The following is a 21,556-nucleotide window of genomic DNA, read 5'->3' on the forward strand; positions in this document are numbered from 1 at the left end:
GCCGTTGGCGACGCGCTCTCGGAGACAGGCGCGGCCGTTGGCGACGCGCTCTCGGAGACAGGCGCGGCAGGAAGCGCCGCGTTAACGAAGATAGGTGCAGCTGGAGGCGCCGCGCTCTCGGAGAAAGGGGCGGAGACTTCCACCGAGGCAGGGGCTCGTGCTGCTCGCCGAGCACGAGTTCTAGATTTAGCGGGTTTAGGGGCACTGATGGGCGCACTCTCGAGGGACTTCTTTGACCGTAGTTCCCCCGGAGATGTGCCCCTGTTAGCCTCATCTCCCATGTCCAGTGTTTTGAGGCTAACAGCCCCAACCCTCAACCCCCCCCCCAAAAATTTCCCCGGACCTGAGGGGGTAATCCTCGGGAGCTGAACGGGAGAATCTTTCAGTAAAAAGTTCAAAAAATGTCTCTACATCGATGTCTAGATATCTCTCCTTGATTACGGCTTCAGCCCACCGTAACGCCTCTCCTCTAAGGAGAGATTTTATGAACATAACTTGGACTAACGCTGGAGGAGGAGAACAAGTTAAATATTCGAAATAGTTTCGACATTGGAATATAAAACCTTTCCAATTTGGACCTCCTTCATATTCCGCCGGAACTCCCATAAAAGACTGTAGAACGAGAGGTTGATCACCAACCCTTACAGCCAGTATATCCTCTGCCGTTCTTATGTTCTTTTCCGGGAGAGTGTTCGTGTTAGCTGCATCCTTGTGGTTGTTCATTCTGTCACGGTTCACGGGGCGGACTGACAGAGGCGGACGCACTTGCTAAATCACGGAGAATTTATTTTAACAAAAGATATAACAAAACAAAGACAAGTTAGAACGAAAACAAAAAGACGGGGATTACAAACAACTTGAGACAGGGAAGGAAGGAAACAACACGAAATGACTGGGAAACGTAACGACTAGACTAGGAGAGGAAAAGAGACACCACGACAGGACACGGAACATAGTAGAAACACGACTTGACTATGAAACTAACAGTACAGAGTGAAGTGAAATGAACAACAAACAGGACGTGAGACAAGAGGCCTTAAATACTCACACAAACGAGACACACCTGGACAGATAACGAGGACGGGTTAACACATGACACGGACAAGGAGGCGGAACAAAGGCGGAGACTCGAACATAAACAAACATAGCCATGTGCTCTCTCTCAGCACATGGCCGGAAAAACAGATGACATGACGAAGACGTGACAACTTTGTTCAGAGCCATTTCTGAGCATTTCTATTTGTCCATTCATTATGAAAATTTCACAGTGTGAGAAGGCTGTGTTCAAATGATGTAGTAAAATAAAAGTTCACAAAAATGGAGATGTATGTTTTACCCCATTCTGTAATTAATGGTTCAGTGAAGGTGCTGTGTTCCACAGAACAGTCGTATCGTGCTGTATCATTCTCCTGGACGTCCACACTCTTCCTCAGCTGGTAGGTTCCATCACCATTGGGTCTGACTCCTGAGGATGTTAGTAGATGATCAGGGAGTGAAGTGGTGAATCTCCTCAGTCTCATCTTCAGGTCTTTGGGGTAGAAGCCCGTGGCCAGGCAGGTCAGGGTCAGTCCGCTGCACTCACTCTGAGATTTCTTCACAAACACATACACACTACCTAGTGAGAAAATGAAAAGAAAGGCAATAGCAAATGTTCAGTGGGAATTTACATCTCATACCAACACATATTACAGTGGATAAATGTGTCTGCTGATTTATGTAACACCTAGTTCTGCAGGGAGCTCTTTCTGAGTTTCAAATTTAAAATATTTTATTATTGCTGTAAGTAACACTTACAACAGTAAAAAATACAACATTAATGTTATGTTTAATTTAAATCTACTCTACTGTTAGAAAATATCAATTTTAACTTTGTTATCTGAAGCATTAAATAATGATATTAGTGTTTTTGTGTTGTTCGTAATTAACTACAGTTTAAAAACAATTTTCAAATGAAAGGTGTATGTTTAATTGTTTTTTCATAATTTCTGAATAAAAATAAATAAATAAGAAACAGATACTGATTGTAACAAGTTTACATACCCACACTTGTTTCAGTAGTATTGAAATGTAAATAAATCTTCAGCCACGTCCCACACTCTTCACATTTCTGAACAGTTTCTCGATAATATTCAACATTTAACCTCCCCTCCCTCTTCTTGGCCTCATGTTCTGAGGTTGACCACTTCATTGGTTTAAAGGTGTCTGAGACTAAATCTTCTCCATCGTAGCCATGTCCATTAAAACAATTTGAAATGAAACCTGCACTGTCAGAATGTTTTTCAACCTCACAGCCGTTTCTCCACTGAAGAACATGAAGCTCTGAAACAGAGGAGAACAGACAAAGTTCACCAGGAATCGCTGACACTGGGCTCCAGGTTTCAAGTTCAAAGTCAAGTCTTTATTTAACATTGTCACAGGTACAATGACATTTAAAGTGCTCTCTATGTAGTGCAATATTCAAGGGTCAAACGACATATAACAGTATAACAACATCCCCAAACACAGTCCTACACACCCAGTCATTGTGTAAAAGCAATATGGACATACATCTACAGACGTACATACATACTCTCTGTCATTACACTGATCCATTCATACAGCATATTAATGTTTTTGCAGCATTGAGGGTTTGAATCTTTTAGTCCTTGTGTTAATTGATCTGTACATTGTACCTGAAGGTAACAGTTCAAACAGGGAGTGTTTGGAGAAAGTGTTCTGAGCAGTTTTACCAGAGCAGCATATTTTCCTTAAAATTAAAACAACAAAACACTTTCCACATCACAGTAGTGTTTTATTTGAGAAATACATAATTGTTAAAATTTGCACGTCTACCTCTAAAAAATGATGGAAGACTGCAGCTCTTTATAATCTATAAACCTATAAGGCATGTGAGAAGACCCAAAAAAAAAACTCCAAATAAGCCACAAAGTACAATTATGAAGCTCACTGTGGTGTGCAATAGCACAGTTATTCAAAACAAAATGCCACAACCAAATGAGGTAAATGTGCTCAGGCCCTAAACATTAAGCTCTGGGATTACTGATCATGAAAGGAAATCTGTTCTGATCAATAAATATAAAAGCACTTCCCACCTGACTCATTGTGTCCAAAGTCCTCCATCACTATTTTGAGAAAGGAACTGGTCAAGTTTATATCAGCTTTCAGCTTTTCAGTCCCTCCTTCCCAATACCGCTCCTCTAGCTCCTTCATCCAGGTCTGTTTTGGAATCCTGACATTACTCCAACTGTTGTAGGAGTCGATCTGTGTGTCATTCAGAAATGTCACAACACTGCTTTCATAGATGTTATTCACAGAGCGTCTGGACTGGACGGTGAAGAGGTAAAACAGTGAATGTTTAGCTGTGGGAAACAGAAAGAAAAAAAAAACATAACATCTAACAAACAGGTAAATGGTTGCTAAGTATTCCTGAAAATGTTTTAAAAAAGGAATAATATTTGCACAGACTAAATGGATTCCAAAGGTTGCTAGGGTATTTCAGGTAATTTATATGTGGTCACTAGGTTTGACCAGTTTTTGATAAGTGGGTAAGACAGCCATGGCCTAATGGTTAGAAAAGATAAGATATGATAAAATAACACTTTATTGATCCCGACGGAAATTGTAAAAAAAAAAATCCCTATTTCCAGTCGTTCAAGTCTGTGCTGGTTGGCTCTAGTCTGCAGAGTCTGATGTAGTCGCAGGTGTCAGTCAGGGGTGAAAGTTGGGTAGTGTGCAAGGGGTTCTGACTCAAATTGCGTTTCAGAACAGTCGCACAATGACAAATGCATATTTACATTTAGGTTTGCTCCTCTTTCATCACACAGGATTAACATAATGTAGGTTTACATCTACATTGTGTATAATACACTATACATTTAACCTGAGCTTATAAATACATAACACATATTTATTTTCTCACAGGATTATTATTTATGTTCATGTTTACATCTTTCTGTGTGACACAATATTAGCATATCTTCTGTTATTCCTCCAGTGCTGGAATCTTCATTGTCACAAAATAAACAAGTTTCTAAAGAGAAAGCCTTTCTCACCTTGTGTATCTACATAGTGAATACACAGCACCAACCACGCGATGATCAACAGAAACTCCATTTCCTTTTAATGCAGTGTAATCTGACCCTTACAAACAATCTCTGCTTCTGTCGGATCAAAAGTCATCTGAGCAGGGGCCACCTGTGTGTGAATGAAGCAGCAGGGAAGGATTTGTTTGTTAGTTGGTTTATTTGATGCACTTCAACATATTATGATTCTCTTTGGAGTAGTCATGTCTCATTTCGATGTTATAATGAAAGAAATATAAGTATGGATCCCTGACCCATTTATCCACGTCAGACCCTCAGACAGTCGCGTTAAAACATTATCCTCTAAGAATCTGTTCCACTCTCAGAGCGCAAGGACAGTGGGTCAGATTATTTGCCTCTAAACAGGGGGAAAGATTGAGACAGAGGGATATTTGGATTTTGTCTGTAGTCTATTACACTCTAAACCATCACAGGATTGAAATAAGGCAATGACTGAAGCTTGTGTATGATCTGTTTTTGAAAAACTCACTCAGATTCAGACAGAAGAGCAGAGAAACACATTACAGTCAGACGGGAAAACTAGGGTTAGATGGTATAATGTTAATAGTGTATAATGTGGTATTTAACCATGTGGACCGTATTGCAAAATGATGACGTGTGGTGTGTCAAATTTCTGTTCTGTGTCTTTAAGTACAAGGCCACGGTTCATTCATGTGCCTTTAAGAGAGCCACAAGGAGGGGGCTTCTAAACAGTGTAGAACTTGTAAAAGTGCAGTTTTCACTTATTTTAGAACTGTTCTGTTCCTCCAGCACCAGTCGCTGAAATGTACTCTCGCAGAAACTGTGTCGGTGTGCACTGATGAGCTGTGCTTTCTACAGAGCGACAAAAACCCTTTACTCAACCCCCATTCAAAGATAAGGCCATTAACTTGATGCAGAATCTATCCCAACATAGAGAGGAGGTGGGCTTCTGAGTGTTGTGAGACTCTCCAGCTCAGGAAGAGGAGCTTCATATTAGATCAATTTATCTGTCTTTCCCCTTCATTTACATTAGCAACTGTGATGGGAAAATGCAGATTAATACTAATGAGTTATGGTTAATAATAACTAATGACATAATATATTCAGGGAGTAATGGTTTTGATTAATCTTGATTAACTCTTACTAAATTATGTAGGCCTTTAATGCGTGAAGGGACTTATTGCATTGTGTGGTTATGGTGACCTGTGGGAGGAAGGTGCTAAGCAGATTAGAAGGAAAGCAGTCAACAACTGAAGGACATCTCTCACCATTTTTCCTGGCAGCTATAATGTTGGACATAATGAGGCACAAATAAGGGAATGTTTGGGTTGATGGAATGAGACATGATGTAATAACGCCCAAATGGTGTACATGACTGGGGTCCTATGTATGGCTTGGCTTTGTTCAATAAACTGGAGAGATAAGAGAGAATCTTTGACTCCGTGTCTTATTCCTCTCTTCTCCCCAAAGAATTCTTTGAGCATCGATCTTCCTTCCTGGTGATACTTAGAGAGGGAGATTCATTTTAAATTTCCCATAACAGCAACTACTAGTAACTATTAGTAATTACTGTGCTCTAAATCAAGAAAATCATTATAACAATATTAAGCCACTGCAACTCATGAATATATTTATGGCACCTTTTTGAGCATGGTTTATATTGCCCAAAAGAGTACTGTTGTGTTGTAACAGGCAAAACATTTTAACAATAGAAGAACCATTTTCTGTCATATTATTTCTGTCATATCTGACATAGAACCCTTGTCCACAAAAAGTGAAATTTAATTGATATAGTGCATAAATTACATGCATTAAGGTAAAATTGACCTAATTGTTATCGTTGTTGTTTGAAAGAGACACAAACAAAAAACTAAAAGTGTATATAAAATGAATGATATAATTTTGTTTTCAATCAGCCGTATGAAATGAAAAGCAGTAACTGTAAAATTCTGAATGAATGATTAAATCTCATCTCTGTACACATCATGTTATGAATAAATAAAGAAAATCCGAGAACTGACGGAACGTCTGGTAAATCCTGGTTACCTGTAAAGGTAGGAATAATTAATGTAATTAAATTAAAGCAGCTGCTCCTGTGTGTATTTGTGTTTGAGAAAGTAGCAGATGACTTACCTCTGAGGGTTTGATCATGTTTTTAAATCTATATTGAATTTTCTGTTGGAAAACATTTGTTCAGCTGAAGTTTAGTTTGAAGAAATGAGGAACTGAATCATGTGTCACATTTTGGAAAACATACAATCTATGACTACAAACGTCATTTTACTCCACCCCTACCCACCTCATACATCCCAGACTGATTAAACAACAACAACAACAACAACAACATCTCAACTACTTCATGATGAATGGACCTGAGATATTTGGAAATACAATCTGACCTGTTTTTTTCATTCATCCATCATCAATCAGTACCTGATAACAGGTATTAAAGCTCGGCTCGGATCTTCAGGGAGTCCAAAGTGCAACCGAAACAGCAACACTGTGTCTTGAAACAACGTTATGCTTACAGTTACATTTACTGTTCCTTATTCTTACAACAGGGCTTTTCCCTTAACTTCAGCATTTTTAAAACATGAATCATACAACAAAGGTCTTAATAAAGATAAAATACCCTAGATACACTTAAAGGGTTAATGTTTCTCTGTTTTCCCAGATGTCTTGGTATTGGTTTCTGAGAGGAATGTCACGTCATGGTGGAACATGGGTAATTCCCTTTACGAAAGTGTTGTCTGCGGCGGACTTACCGGAGGGGTGCATAAACGAATTAACTAATTAAGAATAATGGCGGAAACAACACAATAATTCTCCAGATACAACCAAACCTTACAGATATTTCATTCAGTGTTTTCTTAACAACTTTTGTCCATGTAAACACATAGTAACCTCAGAAACAATGTTTTAAGTGTCTGTGGATCAATGAAGAAATGAGATAAAAGCAGTGGTGGACAGTAGCAAGTAAGTATTTTCATTTGAAGCAAATTTTTAATTTTACCCCACTACATTTCAAAGTCAAATAATTTACTTTTTACTCCACTACATTCAGAAAATCTGATGTTACTTTTTGGTTTGTGTGTAAATAAAACCGTAACATGATTTTCAGATTGAAACTTAATGAAATTAAGTTTTGTCCTCCACAGCTGCTGTTATTTCTCCAGTGCTGGAATCATTATTGTCACAAAATTATGCCCTATCTTTTATTCTGTCTGCAGTAAATAAATTACACTGTCTTCCACCTCCTTCACATCCTCTCAGAAACAATATGGTTTATAAAGAGATAACCTTTCTGACCTTGTGACGGTACACTGAATACACAGCACCAACAATGCGAGGATCAGCAGAAACTCCATTTCCTTTTACTGCAGTGTAATCTGACCCTTACAAACAATCTCTGCTTATTTCAGGTCAAAAATCATCTGCGCAGGGGCCACCTGTGTGTGAATGAAGCAGCATGGAAGGGTTTGTTTGTTAGTTGGTTTATTTGATGCACTTCCACCAAGTTATATCCTCCACATTACTGACATCACTGTCTGTAAGTCATGGTAATCAAAGGCAGGACACAATTTATCTGCCCCACATCCTGAATCCACAGCATCTGCCTCTTCTGAGGTGCATGGGTGAAGTTTAACTCGATGGACCCTATTTATATAGCTATTTTGCTATTCCGTTTTTTTGTCAGTGCCTCTTTCAGTTGCATTTAAACAGTAATTATGTGACATAGCCATATTCAATATTTTGTTTTATTTTCTAAAGAACCTTTGCTACTCAAATATGTAATCACTTGAGGTTTTCATGCTGACCGATAAATCAATTTTTCTATAAATTTGTCATGTTTTGACCAAAATTTTACCAGGCCCTATTTTTTTTTTCATATTTCTCAATGTACAGCCTTGAAATCATATTCCCACAGTGGATATCTTGATACAGATTGTTAGTGTGAGGTGTCTGTTAGTTGAAAACATAAGCATTTTTGATGCTAATTTATTACATGTCATATTACTTTGACAAAATATATTTGTAGCATCAGACGGACATATTTTTCTTGATATTCTAAGCTCTGGGATGTATGACTGATAAAGTTCTGACAGTCACAGCAGGCCCAGACTTTCAGGAATTTAGTTCAGGGCAAATATGGACCATATCCCAACAAATAAAAAACATTTTGGTACTTTGGCAGTTTTCTCAGATGCTGATAATATTTACAATTATTATTATTATTATAATCTTTTTAAAAAATGCTGAAATAATACTTGTTTATTTAGAAAACACACAATAAATAATTATTTAAGCTTTTTAGTTTATATTTGTTGATCTAATGCAGTGTTATTTGATGTGAAACCTACAAAACCTTGAAAAACTATAAATCAATAATAGGAATATGTTTTTGCTGATGACTCATATTTTTCTGCCCAGAGACAGCGTGGGTTGACCTTATGTGAGTCAAAACGAAACTGAAAGTAAACACCGTCTTTCTTGTCCCTTTGCAGCGTCTTTTTTTCTGATTATAGTGAATATCGTTAGAATCTTTCATGACAAGGACATAACACAAAAATTTTGAAGGAGCGCCTTGATTTTTAGGTGGTTTTTCACACTGGATTACTCCCAGAGGCTTCACAGCACCGCGATGAGTGTGCTATTTTTAGAAACGGTAGGATCTGCGCTTTCTAACGGTATACGGAGCTCACAGACGCATTCAGCCATTCAAAACTTACAAAGCTGATTATATAAGGTGTGTTTTTCCACCCAGCAAAATGCAGGATTCGTCCAAAGGGTTAACCTCCATTGCTCTGCACATGGTTCCTGCATCTAACCCCTGCACTTGTGAATATAGAAGCCTTCAGCTGACCCTGTCCAAAGACTTCAAAAAGGGACAAAAGGGTATTGAGTTATAGACAATACAAATTAAAACACATAAGGCTGGAAATAGAAGAAATACAATATAGGAAGGTTGTACTAAACTAAGTTGCACTTATATAACATGTCCATATCATACTAATAGTAGATGTGTTTTATCTCCAGAGAAACAGCAAGATTTTGATGTAAATCAGTAAACACATGACAGCATTATTGTATGCCACTGGTCTTTTTTTAACTGTAATAAATTAAAATGAACAGGAATGAAGTTTCACATGAAGTGTACAGTGCAAATAAATTATTCTAAGTGTAGGAATGTAATTACCAGAAAATTGCTCAGTGATGAAACACTTCAACACCAACTTTAATGATCTTAGGAAATGTGTGCAACAATGTAAGGTGGAGGTGGTTCCATTAAAAGGGCTCTGTTTCTTCATATTTTGTTCAGCCATATACAGGCAATGGTGATGTCACATGTCTTATCCGGGACACCACAGAAGCAGTTGAGCTATGACTTCAGGGTGTCAAGTTATCTCTATTCTGGCCCTGGTTTTTGAGAGTTCCACATTTAAAGCAGGTTTCTGGTACAAGGTATGGCATGTCCTGTAATGCAGATGTCCAGGAAAATAATGTAAGACTAGGGAACACTAAATTTAACTGTAATCTTGAAAATGTTCCAGGTTTTGTACCTACATTTATCCAGTTCCTGGGGCAGTGTGGACTCCTTGACGATCTGTGAATTATCACAATCAAGTGAAATAAATATAATCAGAACATGAAATACTATTATAAACAGCAGTACTCTCATGGCATTGAATACTTTAATCATCTAAGCCCATGTAGTTTCAATGTTTAATTTTGTACCTGCACATTGTTGCTGTGGAAATACCTTTGGTTTGCATAGTCTGCCTCATGCTCTCTCAAGTCTAACATTATGGGAATGTGTGTGCAATCAGTGACACCTGTTACTCTGGAAAATCCTAGAAATAACGACTAAAACTATTTCTGCAGCTACTAACAGCTTCTGCAAAGATGAGCACTAGCACAATTACTTATATTTTGCACTGGCAAGTGTCCTGGAAACACATCTACAAACACATCTAGGAGCTATTTTTCAGTCCATGATAAACCCTACATTTATCCTCGCATGCAGTGTTCTTGCCGAGGTGCTCAGCATCCCCCACTGAGTATATTTTGCTGTGGTGAAATTATGCAGCAATATACAAGCTATTTGTGGTCCAATTTAAAGCTGAGAAAGGTGGAATAGCTTACATAAGTTAGGAGATTGCAAAGATACTTAATGTCCACTGCTGAAAATCTATAATATTCAATCCAAACTATCTCTGGATAACAAATACATTTCCAATTCATCATAAAGGGACTGTATGGTGCACAATTACTTGGGGTAAGTGGAAGGGGCCTGATGATCTTAAGCTAATGTACAACTGCTTAAGAGCTATGGCTGAATGACGTGTGTGTGTGTGTGTGTGTGTGTGTGTGTGTGGTGGAGGGTGATCCCTGTGCAGTGTTTCTGATTAAAATCAAGACTGGGATGTCAAATTGTAATTCCTTTTTTTCCTTTTACAAAAGGATTTTGTAAAAACGTCAAAAAACGGCCCTTAAACGTCACTGCACCTCAAACAGGAATGCCACTGTCAAGGAAATAACAGAATGGGCTCAGGAATACTTCCAGAAAGCATTGTCAGTGAACACAATCCACCGTGCCATCCGCCGTTGCCAGCTGAAACTCTACAGTGCAAAGAGGAAGCCATTTCTAAGCAAGCTCCACAAGCTCAGACGTTTGCCCTGGGCCAGGGGTCTTTTAAAATGGAATGTGGCAAAATGGAAAACTGTTCTGTGGTCACTTGAGTCATGATTTGAAGTTCTTTATGGAACACTGGGACGCCATGTCATCCGGACCAGAGAGGACAAGGATAACCCAAGTTGTTATCAACACTCCGTTCAGAAGCCTGCATCACTGATGGTATGGGGTTGCATGAGTGCTTGTGGCATGGGCAGCTTGCATGTCTGGAAAGGCACCATTAATGCAGAGAACTATGTTCAGGTTCTAGAACAACATATGCTCCCATCTAGACGTCATCTCTTTCAGGGAAGACCCTGCATTTTCAACAAGATAATGCCAGACCATATTCTGCAGCAATCACAACATCATGGCTATGTAGGAGAAGGATCCGGGTACTGAAATGGCAGCCTGCAGTCCAGATCTTTCACCTGTAGAGAACATTTGGCTCATCATAAAGAGGAAGGTGTGACAAAGAAGGCCCAAGACGATTGAACAGTTAGAGGCCTGTATTAGACATGAATGGGAGAGCATTCCTATTTCTAAACTTGAGAAACTGGTCTCCTCTGTCCCCAGACATCTGTTGAGTGTTGTAAGAAGAAGGGGGGATGCCACACAGTGGTAAAAAATGGCATTGTCCCAACTTTTTTGGGATTTGTTGACGCCATTAAATTTTGAAACAACATATTTTTCCCTTAAAATGATACATTCTCTCAGTTTAAACTTTTGATCTGTGATTTGTGTTCTATTCTGAATAAAATATTAGATGTTGGCACCTCCGCATCATTGCATTCAGTTTTTATTCACAATTTGTTTAGTGTCCCAGCTTTTTTTGGAATACTGTTTGTAACAGCTGATATACTAATACTGTGTCATACAGAAAGATGTAAAAATAAGCCCAGATTATATTAATCCTGTGAGATCAAACAAGATGCACTTATCAGCTCAAGTAAAATGTATCCTGTGTGATACACAATGTAGATATCTCACCACCTGGGCACTTCAGCCATGAATGTTGAGGGAGAAGACAGCTCTATTCCTTTATTCCCTCTGCCACCTTCTGCCACATTGTCAGTACGAGCATACACATATTATAGAAAATGTTATCATTTGTTGCATAAACAATCCACCAATCATCAAGTTTATAAACCAATTCCACCAATCATCAAGGTTATAAACCAATGATACAGAGAAGACAAACAACTCTGAAAGAGTTCACAGAGACCTAAAACAACGTATAAGAGAATCAGAATAAAATATATGAATAAATGATAAATAAATGATGTAGTAAAGTTGTAGTAGCATCCTCCACCCTCCTGTTTACCCTGTATGCAAACCGCAGTGGGTCTGAGTGTCTCTCTGTCTTTGCTACTCTTTCTCTCTTAATCTTAATCAATCTCTCTTAATTCTCAAATGCTTTCATCACTAAAGATGTTAAAGTCACAGGTCTAAAGTCACCAAGCTCTGAAAGCTCAGACACCTTAGGTAGGGGAATGATAACTGATTGCTTTCATAAACTAGGCACACATTATAAACTCAAAGACTGCTTAAAAATATAATAAAAGATTTCACTCAATTCCTTTGCTCAGAAATGTAACAATTTACCCCCAATTTTATCTGGACCCAAGCTTTTCCTTATTTTAGTCTGCTGAAACACCCTTTCTACACATGACACATTAAAAAACACTTAACCTTCCGCTCTAAATTTAATTTTCTGCTCCTCTAATCCATCTTTGAGATCCTCGTCTACAAATCTTAAATAAAACCTATTAAAACCATTAGCCAACTCTCGATCACTATTACCACTATCCAGGTCAATACGTCTTCCTGCTTTACCAACAACACCTGCCATCATATTCAAACCCTTCCACATAGATACTATATTAAGTTTTGCAATTCCATTTCTATTCTATCCTTATACCTCCTTTTAACAACTCTAATTTCTCTCTGTACCAATTTACACATCTCGATTTCTCGAGTTCTACTCTCATTCCCTGTTTAAAGGCTAAATACTTTTTGTTTATAAGAACCTTCAACTCTTTTGTAATCCATGGTTTATTGTTATGATATACTCTTATTTGTTTCACTGGTAGTACACTTTGTTTGCATAGTGTACTACAGACATTATAAGGTAAAGGATGTAACTGTGTAAAGAACGTTATATTGTAAAGGATGTTATTGTGTAAAAATAGAGGACAGGACAAGTCAAAAGCTGTTCTAGGATGCTTTTGTGAATATGGTGTTGTGTGTGGTAAAACTTGGTGCCTGTAAAGGGTGTTACTGTGTGAAGGAGGGTATCGCGTAAAGGACGTTACTGTGTAAAATTGTTGTAAGTATGTATATAGTGTAAAGCATGTTAATGCATATAGAACGTTATCATTCAAAGGACGTTATAGGGTAAAGGATGTTATAGTGTAAAGGACGTTACTTTGTAATGGATGTTATAGTGTAAAGCATGTTACTGCGTAAAGGACGTTTTAATGTAAAGGACATTACTGCGCACATACTGCACACATACAGTAACGACGTTACTGTGTAAAGGATGATATTGTGTAAATCACATTACTGCGTAAAGAGCATTATAGTGTAAAGCACTTTACTACTTAAAGGATGTTACCGTGTAAAGGACATGACTGTGTAAAGACATAACTGCATAAAGGACATTATATTGTAAAGGAAGTAACTGCGTAAAGGACTGTGAGAACAGAGTTACAGTTAGTGTGTGCAACTGTGAGAACATAGAACCCAACACACTGCTGTGGTGTGTACAACACTGATATGAACTCTACTGCTCCTGCTGTTATTAATGAGAGTGAAATCACAGACTCTGATTACGACAAGTTTCCAGATACTCACTGGGTGTGTGTTGAGGACTGTACTGTAAATAAACTTTCATTCACTTCTCACAGTCCTGACAAACCAGATCAAGATCTGGACCACTTCCAGAATTAAACGTCTCCACCATCTCCTGGGCCTCCTCCACTGAGACTGACCACTGTCTCGAGGTCCAGTTATAAGACATTAAATCTTCTCCATCGTAGCCGTATTCATTAATGCAGTTTAAAGTTGACACTGAGCCGTCAGGAAGCTTTTCCCCCTCACAGCCGTTTCTCCACTGAAGAACATGACGCTCTGAAACAGGAGAAGACCTGGAATCATCCTCACACCCTCAACACTGTACAATCAGCTGCACACAGACACTAAACCCAGTCCCTGTTGAACACCACACTCATTACCCATTCTTCACACATTAATGCACTCAGGCCTAAGTTAGGCTACGTTCACCCAGCAAGTAAAAGTGGCTCAAAACCGTTTTGTCATATGTGATATAGATGTGTCGTTTGTATGGCTGTGTGAACAGCCTAAATCACATTGAATCTTACTATTTAAAAAACAGATTTGGGTCACTTTTGTATGTGGTATTGAGATCAATCCATATCTGATAAATGGCAAGATGACTTTTTCTGAGCAGCCAGATTGGATGCTGGTCTTTCAAGGAGGGGAAGCTTGAAAGCCTTCATATCAAAAAATGTGTGGGTTTATTTATACGTAAATTCTACCCTCCGTTCCTTTTTAAGAAAATGATCTCTGACCCTGTCGTACCAACAAGGCGTCTTTTCCAGGGACTTGACTAGTGTCCTCTCAATGGCCAGCAGAGCTAGGCTGCTTAAACGGCCTTGGCCCATGTGAAGTGTGTCCGCCTGTGCTCCCACGGATCTCTACACCAAAGGATCACTGATTCGCTCATTTCGCTGTCAATCAGAAAGGGATTCAGCCTCAGACAGATCATCCAATCATCATGCAGAAGCTGAGCGTCCGGACCAGCCGAGGCCAGCCCAATGCCCCATAGACCCCCAGAGACACTGAGCGTCCGATGGCCGGGACAAAGCCCAGCATTTATATATTTACTCGTCTCGTTTCGCTGCTTTGCTATTGAACTCTGTGGACGCTCAGCATCCGCGCTGTGTAGTCAACCCTATGTATATAGCTATTAAAGATAAAAATACACAAAGAATTATTTAAGCCTTTTAGTTTATATTTGTTGATTTAATGCATTATTATTTGATGTGAAACCTACAAAAACCTTGAAAACCTATAAATCAATAATAGGAATATGTTTTTGCTGATGACTCATAGTTTTCTGCCCAGAGACAGCGTGAGATGACGTCATTTGAGTCAAAACGAAACTGAAAGTAAACGCCGTCTTTCTTGATCCTTTGCAGCGTCTTCATTTATGATTATAGCAAATATCATTAGAATCTTTCATGACGAACATGACACACAAATTTTGAAGGAGCACCTTGATTTTTAGGTGGTTTTTCACACTGGATTACTCCCAGAGGCTTCACAGCACCGCGATAAGAGCGCTATTTTTAGAAATGGTAGGATCTGCGCTTTCTAACGGTATATGGAGCTCACAGACGCATTCAGACATTCAAGACTTACAAAGCTGATTATATAAGGTGTGTTTCTACCCCGAAGAATGTGGGGTTAGGGTTGATTGGGTTGTGAAGGGAATGATTGAGAAGAAAGCCGCATCTTTACCAGTGATAAGAAGCTGATTCGAGAGTTGAGCGTGTTGTAGTGCATATTTATTCAATGACATGTACACACAACAGTATATATATGATCACATATTTTTTGACATTTTAGGGAAAGCTGAGCTTCCCTTGCAGTCTTAGGGCAATCGACATATATATATATATATATGAAACAAACAGGCGAAAAGCTTTTGTAGTTTTCTGTCCGTTTTATATTGTTCATGTTGGTTGCAAGGCTTTAGTGTGTCCTAATTCCTCTATTTCCTTCAACAAGGGTGCTCACAATCGCGACCCTATGCGCTTTCTGAATGTTTCCAGAATCTGTTTTGTGGGCATTATTCCAAGTAAATGAAAAAGTCTATATCTGTTAAAACCGGAGCTGGCCCTGACCTAATTGAAGCCCTAGGCAAGTTTTTGGCTTGTTCCCCATGGCTCAGGATGTGCAGGGATGGGGTTCAAATATTTTAAACGTGCCTTTGAAGAGAACAGCTGAGCACATGATTTCATCCATCCATCCATTATCTGTAACCGCTTATCCAGTTTAGGGTCGCGGGGGGTCCAGAGCCTACCTGGAATCATTGGGCGCAAGGCGGGAATACACCCTGGAGGGGACACCAGTCCCTCACAGGGCAACACAGACACATTCACACCTACGGACACTTTCGAGTCGCCAATCCACCTGCAACGTGTGTTTTTGGACTGTGGGAGGAAACCGGAGCACCCGGAGGAAACCCACACGGACACGGGGAGAACACACCAACTCCTCACAGACAGTCACCCGGAGCGGGAATCGAACCCACAACCTCCAGGTCCCTGGAGCTGTGTGACTGCGGCACTACCTGCTGCGCCACCGTGCCGCCCAGCACATGATTTGCCAAATTCTATTCTCAACTAAATCTGTTACTTTAAAATAATAATCACTTGAGTGGTAGTAACAGCAGTCACAGTAACAGTAACAGTGACAAATATTATTTGTTCATTATTTGAACCCTTATCCAGGGTCCGGAACCTACCCAGAATCACTGGGTGCAAGGCAGGAACACACCCTGGAGGATGCAACAGTCCTTCACAGGGTGACGCACACTCACACCTACAGACACTTTTGAGTCGCCAATCCACCTGCAACGTGTGTTTTTGGACTGTGGGAGGAAACCGGAGCACCCGGAGGGAACCCACGCAGACACAGGGAGAACACACCAACTCCTCACAGACAGTCACCCGGAGGAAACCCACGCAGACACAGGGAGATCACACCAAACTCCTCACAGAAAGTCACCCGGAGGGAACCCACGCAGACACAGGGAGAACACACCAACTCCTCACAGACAGTCACCCGGAGGGAACCCACGCAGACACAGGGAGAACACACCAACTCCTCACAGACAGTCACCCAGAGGAAACCCACGCAGACACAGGGAGAACACACCAACTCCTCACAGACAGTCACCCGGAGGAAACCCACGTGGACACGGGGAGAACACACCAACTCCTCACAGACAGTCACCCGGAGGAAACCCACGTGGACACGGGGAGAACACACCAACTCCTCACAGACAGTCACCCGGAGCGGGAATCGAACCCACAACCTCCAGGTTCCTGGAGCTGTGTGACTGCGACATCTAACTGCTGCGCCACCGTGCCACCCGCTGCTTTTAGCTAAGTTATGTAGCACTACTCACAGATCTTTCTTTTACAGACGACCAGGATCAGGAACAGGACCACAAAGAATATAATTACTTTTAACATCCAGTTAACTTTGCACAGTTATTGCATTTTCCATCTTGAAAAAGACAAAAAGTAGTGCAAGTGAAAAATTTCATTTTTCAAACATAAAAAACAAATCAAATTTGCCAATATATATATTTCTTTAACTCTTATTAATTTATAAATCTTCCTTTTCAGTGAAAGTGAAAGTAAAATGGTTTTATTTAGAGTAAGTTTGGAGTGTTTCTATTGGTCATTCACCATGACTATTTCACACGGTGTGAAGGACAGCTGCTGTGTTTAGATGATGTAGTAAAATAATCATCCTCAAATACAGAGAAACATTGTTTTTAATTGTACTGTAGAACACTTTTGAAGGAATATGACAACCAATGATTAACTACATTAGAATCCAGAAGCTCTTGATATAACTGCAGACTTGTAACAGAGCGCCACAGATTTAATGTTCTGATGACCTATCCGGCTCTTGAAGGGTCATCCCATTTCATAGAGAAAGATTTAAAACATTACACCCTGTAACTCAGTTCCAAGGGGCAAGATAACTCTCAAAAACAAGGGGTACATGTAAAATTAATAAATGGGATTTGCCATACAAGTGTGAGTATGCCAATATAAGTTTTTTCCAAAATGCTTCTTGGTCTCATATTTTCCTTGGCATTTTCACAGTGGTCTCTAAAGAACCTGGAAGAATGAGGAAGTGAGGACCCGGAATATTGAAGCTTCCCATTGGTACAAGCCCACTGAGCCACATTAACGCTAATCATTTTATTGAAAGACCACTTTGCATTTTCCTCAGGAATTGAACTTCTTACTCACTAAACCTCATTAAAAGCCACCTTTATCTAGTGTCTGGCTCCTCACATTAATAAATCTATGTTTTAGGCCTGAAAACACATTTCATAGCTTCTGCCATATGCAGTAAATTAATTACAGCAACACAGATATATGTTTATACATCCTCCTCCTCCCTCCTATCCTGATAGTATTAACGTCTTGTAAGCCATTCATAATAAGATCATCTGACACATGCAGTAATCTAATATTTACCCCATTCTGTGATTATTGGTTCAGTGAAGGTGCTGTGTTCCATGTAACACGTATAATGTCGTATCCTGCTGCATCTTCCTCCTGGACGTCCACACTCTTCCTCAGCTGGTAGGTTCCATCACCATTGGGTCTGACTCCTGAGGATGTTAGTAGATGATCAGGGAGTGAAGTGGTGAATCTCCTCAGTCTCATCTTCAGGTCTTTGGGGTAGAAGCCCGTGGCCAGGCAGGTCAGGGTCAGTCTGCTGGACTCAGTCTGAGATTTCATCACAAACACATACACACAACCTAGTGAGAAAATGAAAAGAAAGGCAAAGGCAAATGTTCATTGGGAATTTACATCTCATAACAACAAATATTACAGTGGATAAATGTGTCTGCTGATTTATGTAACACCCAGGTTCTGAAGGGATTTCTGAGATATACATTTAAAATATTTTATTATTGCTGTAAGTAACACTTACACATTTGTGAATCTATACCTCATAATTCTCCTTTTATTCATGCTACAATTTATTTGAGTTAGACAAATCCTACAGAGGTTCCTAAATATTCAAAACAATTCACAGTTAAACTAAATACCTTTACATTTTTACTGTAATGGAGCAGAGGCAGCATTATACAATCTGAATCAGTGATTTTTTTATTAATTAATGAATGTAATGAGGTCCACTCAAGTAAATCTGGCTCTTAATAATGTTTTCTAACATCATTATTACTAAAATTGTATTGACCAAAAAATTTGAAAGTATTTGGAAGGACAAATAGAAAAATTAATATTATACTTAATTTAAATTTACTCTACTGTTAGGAAATATCAATTTTAACTTTGTTATTTGAAGCATTAAATAATGATACTAGTGTTTTTGTGCTGTTCTTAATTGTTTAAAAATAAATTTTGGTAACACTTTATAATACAGCCTGCGTCTTAATGTGTACTTACCCAGAATTTACAATGTACAATATTTTATGGTGTATTTTCCCACGGTATAAAGTGTATTTACCCGGTACTTACAGTGTACTCTCCCATAACTTCATTATATGCGTAAGTACATCTAAAACACTTACCAGCCCACGTTTTAATGACTACTTCCCTGGCACTTTTTATTGTGTACATTCTGGCATTTTAAAGGAAATTTAGTGCACCTTCACATAACTTACAGATTATTTAAATGAATTGGTAAATATCAAATACGGGTTCTTTCTGGCACTTAAATATTGGGGATTATAAGTGTAATTTCCAATATTTTACCATGTAATGTCTCTGAATTTATGGTGTACATTCTATGTGTATGACAGTGATTGTTTTATGTTTTTATTCAGAGGGCAAGCTTCACTCATATTCCAGAGACTTATTCTTTTTCTAATAATTATATCTTGTATTTCACTTAGCGGACTAGATAATGTAGTTTAACACAGTGAATAAATAAATAAATAAATAAATAAATAAAAAGCTTATTAGAGAAAGTTGTCCAAAGGGGTAATAGCCCTTCTGTGTGTCACGGATCACTTGGCGGACTGACGGAGGCGGACGCACATGCTAGAACACAGGATTTTTTAATATAGAAAATATAACAAAACAAAGAGACTTAAACAGAACGAAAACAAACAGGGAGCCAAGCAGGCTAAACTAGACACGGGGAGCTAGACAGGGTAAACGGGACAGACGGACAAAAAGCGAAACAACGACAAAGGAAAAGAAATGGGGAAACTGTGGAGACAGACTATATAACACGACCGACTAGACATAAGACAAAGGAGAAATGTTCGACAAGAGGACGTGAGACAAGAGGGCTTAAATACTAGACATAAACGAGACACACCTGGACAGACAACGAGGGGACATGTTAACAAATGACAGACGAGGAGGCGGGACAAAGGCAGAGACTAGAACATAAACAAACATAGCCATGTGCTAAAAGAACACATGACCGGGGGAAAACAGACTTGACGAGACGAGGGCGTGACACTGTGTGGAAAGTAGGTCGTTTCCCCACTCATTTTTATAACACGGTGTTGACAGAAGGTATGGAGCGGCTCCTTAATTTTAGGCCTAAAAATGTAGTATATGTTCTAATTGTCTAATAAATCACCTTAACCCATTAATTCCAACATCTAGGTATATATCCAATATGTTGTGCAAGTAAATCATTGCTTTATATGTTTTAAATATGTTAAGGTGTCCTTTAAAGTAGAATGTAAATTATCAAGTGAGATTACAGGTACTGATTGTTCGTAGAACATTGTTTTATGTTTTTGTTGAATATAATTATTTTAAATTGGTACTTGTTGACATCATTTAACAATCGTTTGTGCACTTTGTGCAGACAAGGAAAATAAATGCTCCACATTATTATATGTCTGTGTCTTCAATCCAGTGGCAGAGCAAATCTTGAACAACACAACACAGAAGTAAAGCTTACTCCCTGTTGTTTTTGTGTTTACAGAGTAAAACTGGATAAACAGTATTTCCCCTGTATTAATGGTGTAAGAAGGAGAGAATAACACTTACTTTGTGGTCATAATTTATATCTATTTTACCTATACCTTTTATATCTTTATCTTTAAAATTATTGAATAAAGACGTGTATAAAACTTTGCATTTCTTATTGCTGTGTTATGAATATATATATATAGTGAATGTGTGTGTGTGTGTGTGTGTGAGTGTGTTGCCCTGTGAAGGACTGGCGCCCCCTCCAGGGTGTGTTCCCGCCTTGCGCCCAATGATTCCAGGTAGGCTCTTATATGTTCCTACACTTTGAATACATTTTAAGAGAAACGCATTTTAGCGTCAGACGGGTTCGATGATATAATGTTAATAGTGTATACAGTGGTATTTAAAAATGTAGACTGTATTTCAAAATTATGATGTGTGTCAGTTTTTTGTTCTGTGTCTTTAAGTACAAGGCCAGAGTTAATTCATGTGCATTTAAGAGAGCCACAGGGAGGGGAAACTGTGGGAGCTCACTGACTGTTGATGTCACAGTCTGAAAATGGGTGGGGGGAAAACACAAGCCCAGTAGCCCACCACAGTTGTGAGTTTAGGGCTGAAGACACTTTACTCCACTTTGTGCTCACAGGTATATGGCTTTATCTGTAAATGTTTGTAATTTGTGTCTCAGTTCTCTGGAATATTTTCTGCTGTGGTGTGCTAAAACACAAGTGCCTGTTAGTGCCAACCGTGCTTCTAAACAGTGTCTTATTTTTCATGTTTTTAAACTTTTGTGTTCCTCCAGCACCAGTCTCTGAAATTTACCCACTCAGAAACATGTATGTTTTAAAATCACCAACATGTGACAGTGTGCACTTTCAGGCTGTGCTGAGCTGAACTACAGAAACCACAAAAGGCAGTTGACTTGATGTATGCCAAAGGTTACACCGTAGTCTATGCCATAGGCTACTCAAGAGCGCTATGCCGCTGCAAGTGTTCATAATTCTGCGTTGGTGTCTGTGTCACTCTGCAATTACACCACCACACCACACCTATATACCATGTAGAATTTTTTT

The 21,556-nt window shown here is 39.1% G+C and overlaps 1 protein-coding gene across 1 annotated transcript; it reads right to left on the minus strand.

Annotated features, from left to right (window-relative positions):
* Window positions 1–2,032: 2,032 nt before the first annotated feature.
* On the minus strand, window positions 2,033–5,910 carry LOC136694906 (class I histocompatibility antigen, Gogo-A*0501 alpha chain-like). The gene is made up of 4 exons (XM_066668735.1): window positions 4,337–5,910; window positions 4,053–4,194; window positions 3,093–3,359; window positions 2,033–2,319 (listed from the first exon to the last, which is right to left on the minus strand). The coding sequence occupies exons 2-4, from the start codon at window positions 4,111–4,113 to the stop codon at window positions 2,033–2,035; spliced, it is 615 nt and encodes a 204-aa protein (XP_066524832.1). The 5' UTR covers window positions 4,114–4,194; window positions 4,337–5,910.
* Between the last annotated feature and the right edge of the window lie 15,646 nt (window positions 5,911–21,556).

The sequence above is a fragment of the Hoplias malabaricus genome, chromosome 4, assembly GCF_029633855.1.
Source record: "Hoplias malabaricus isolate fHopMal1 chromosome 4, fHopMal1.hap1, whole genome shotgun sequence".
NCBI lineage: Eukaryota > Metazoa > Chordata > Actinopteri > Characiformes > Erythrinidae > Hoplias > Hoplias malabaricus.

Bases quoted from the DNA above. Each gene is read 5' to 3' on its own strand.
- LOC136694906 (XM_066668735.1), bottom strand. From the start codon at position 4,113: ATGGAGTTTCTGTTGATCATCGCGTGGTTGGTGCTGTGTATTCACTAT. The intron at 3,360-4,052 runs GTGAGAAAGGCT...TGTTTCCCACAG, and splicing joins TCACTATGTAGATACACAAG to CTAAACATTCACTGTTTTAC. The intron at 2,320-3,092 runs GTGGGAAGTGCT...CCTCTGTTTCAG, and splicing joins CTTTGGACACAATGAGTCAG to AGCTTCATGTTCTTCAGTGG.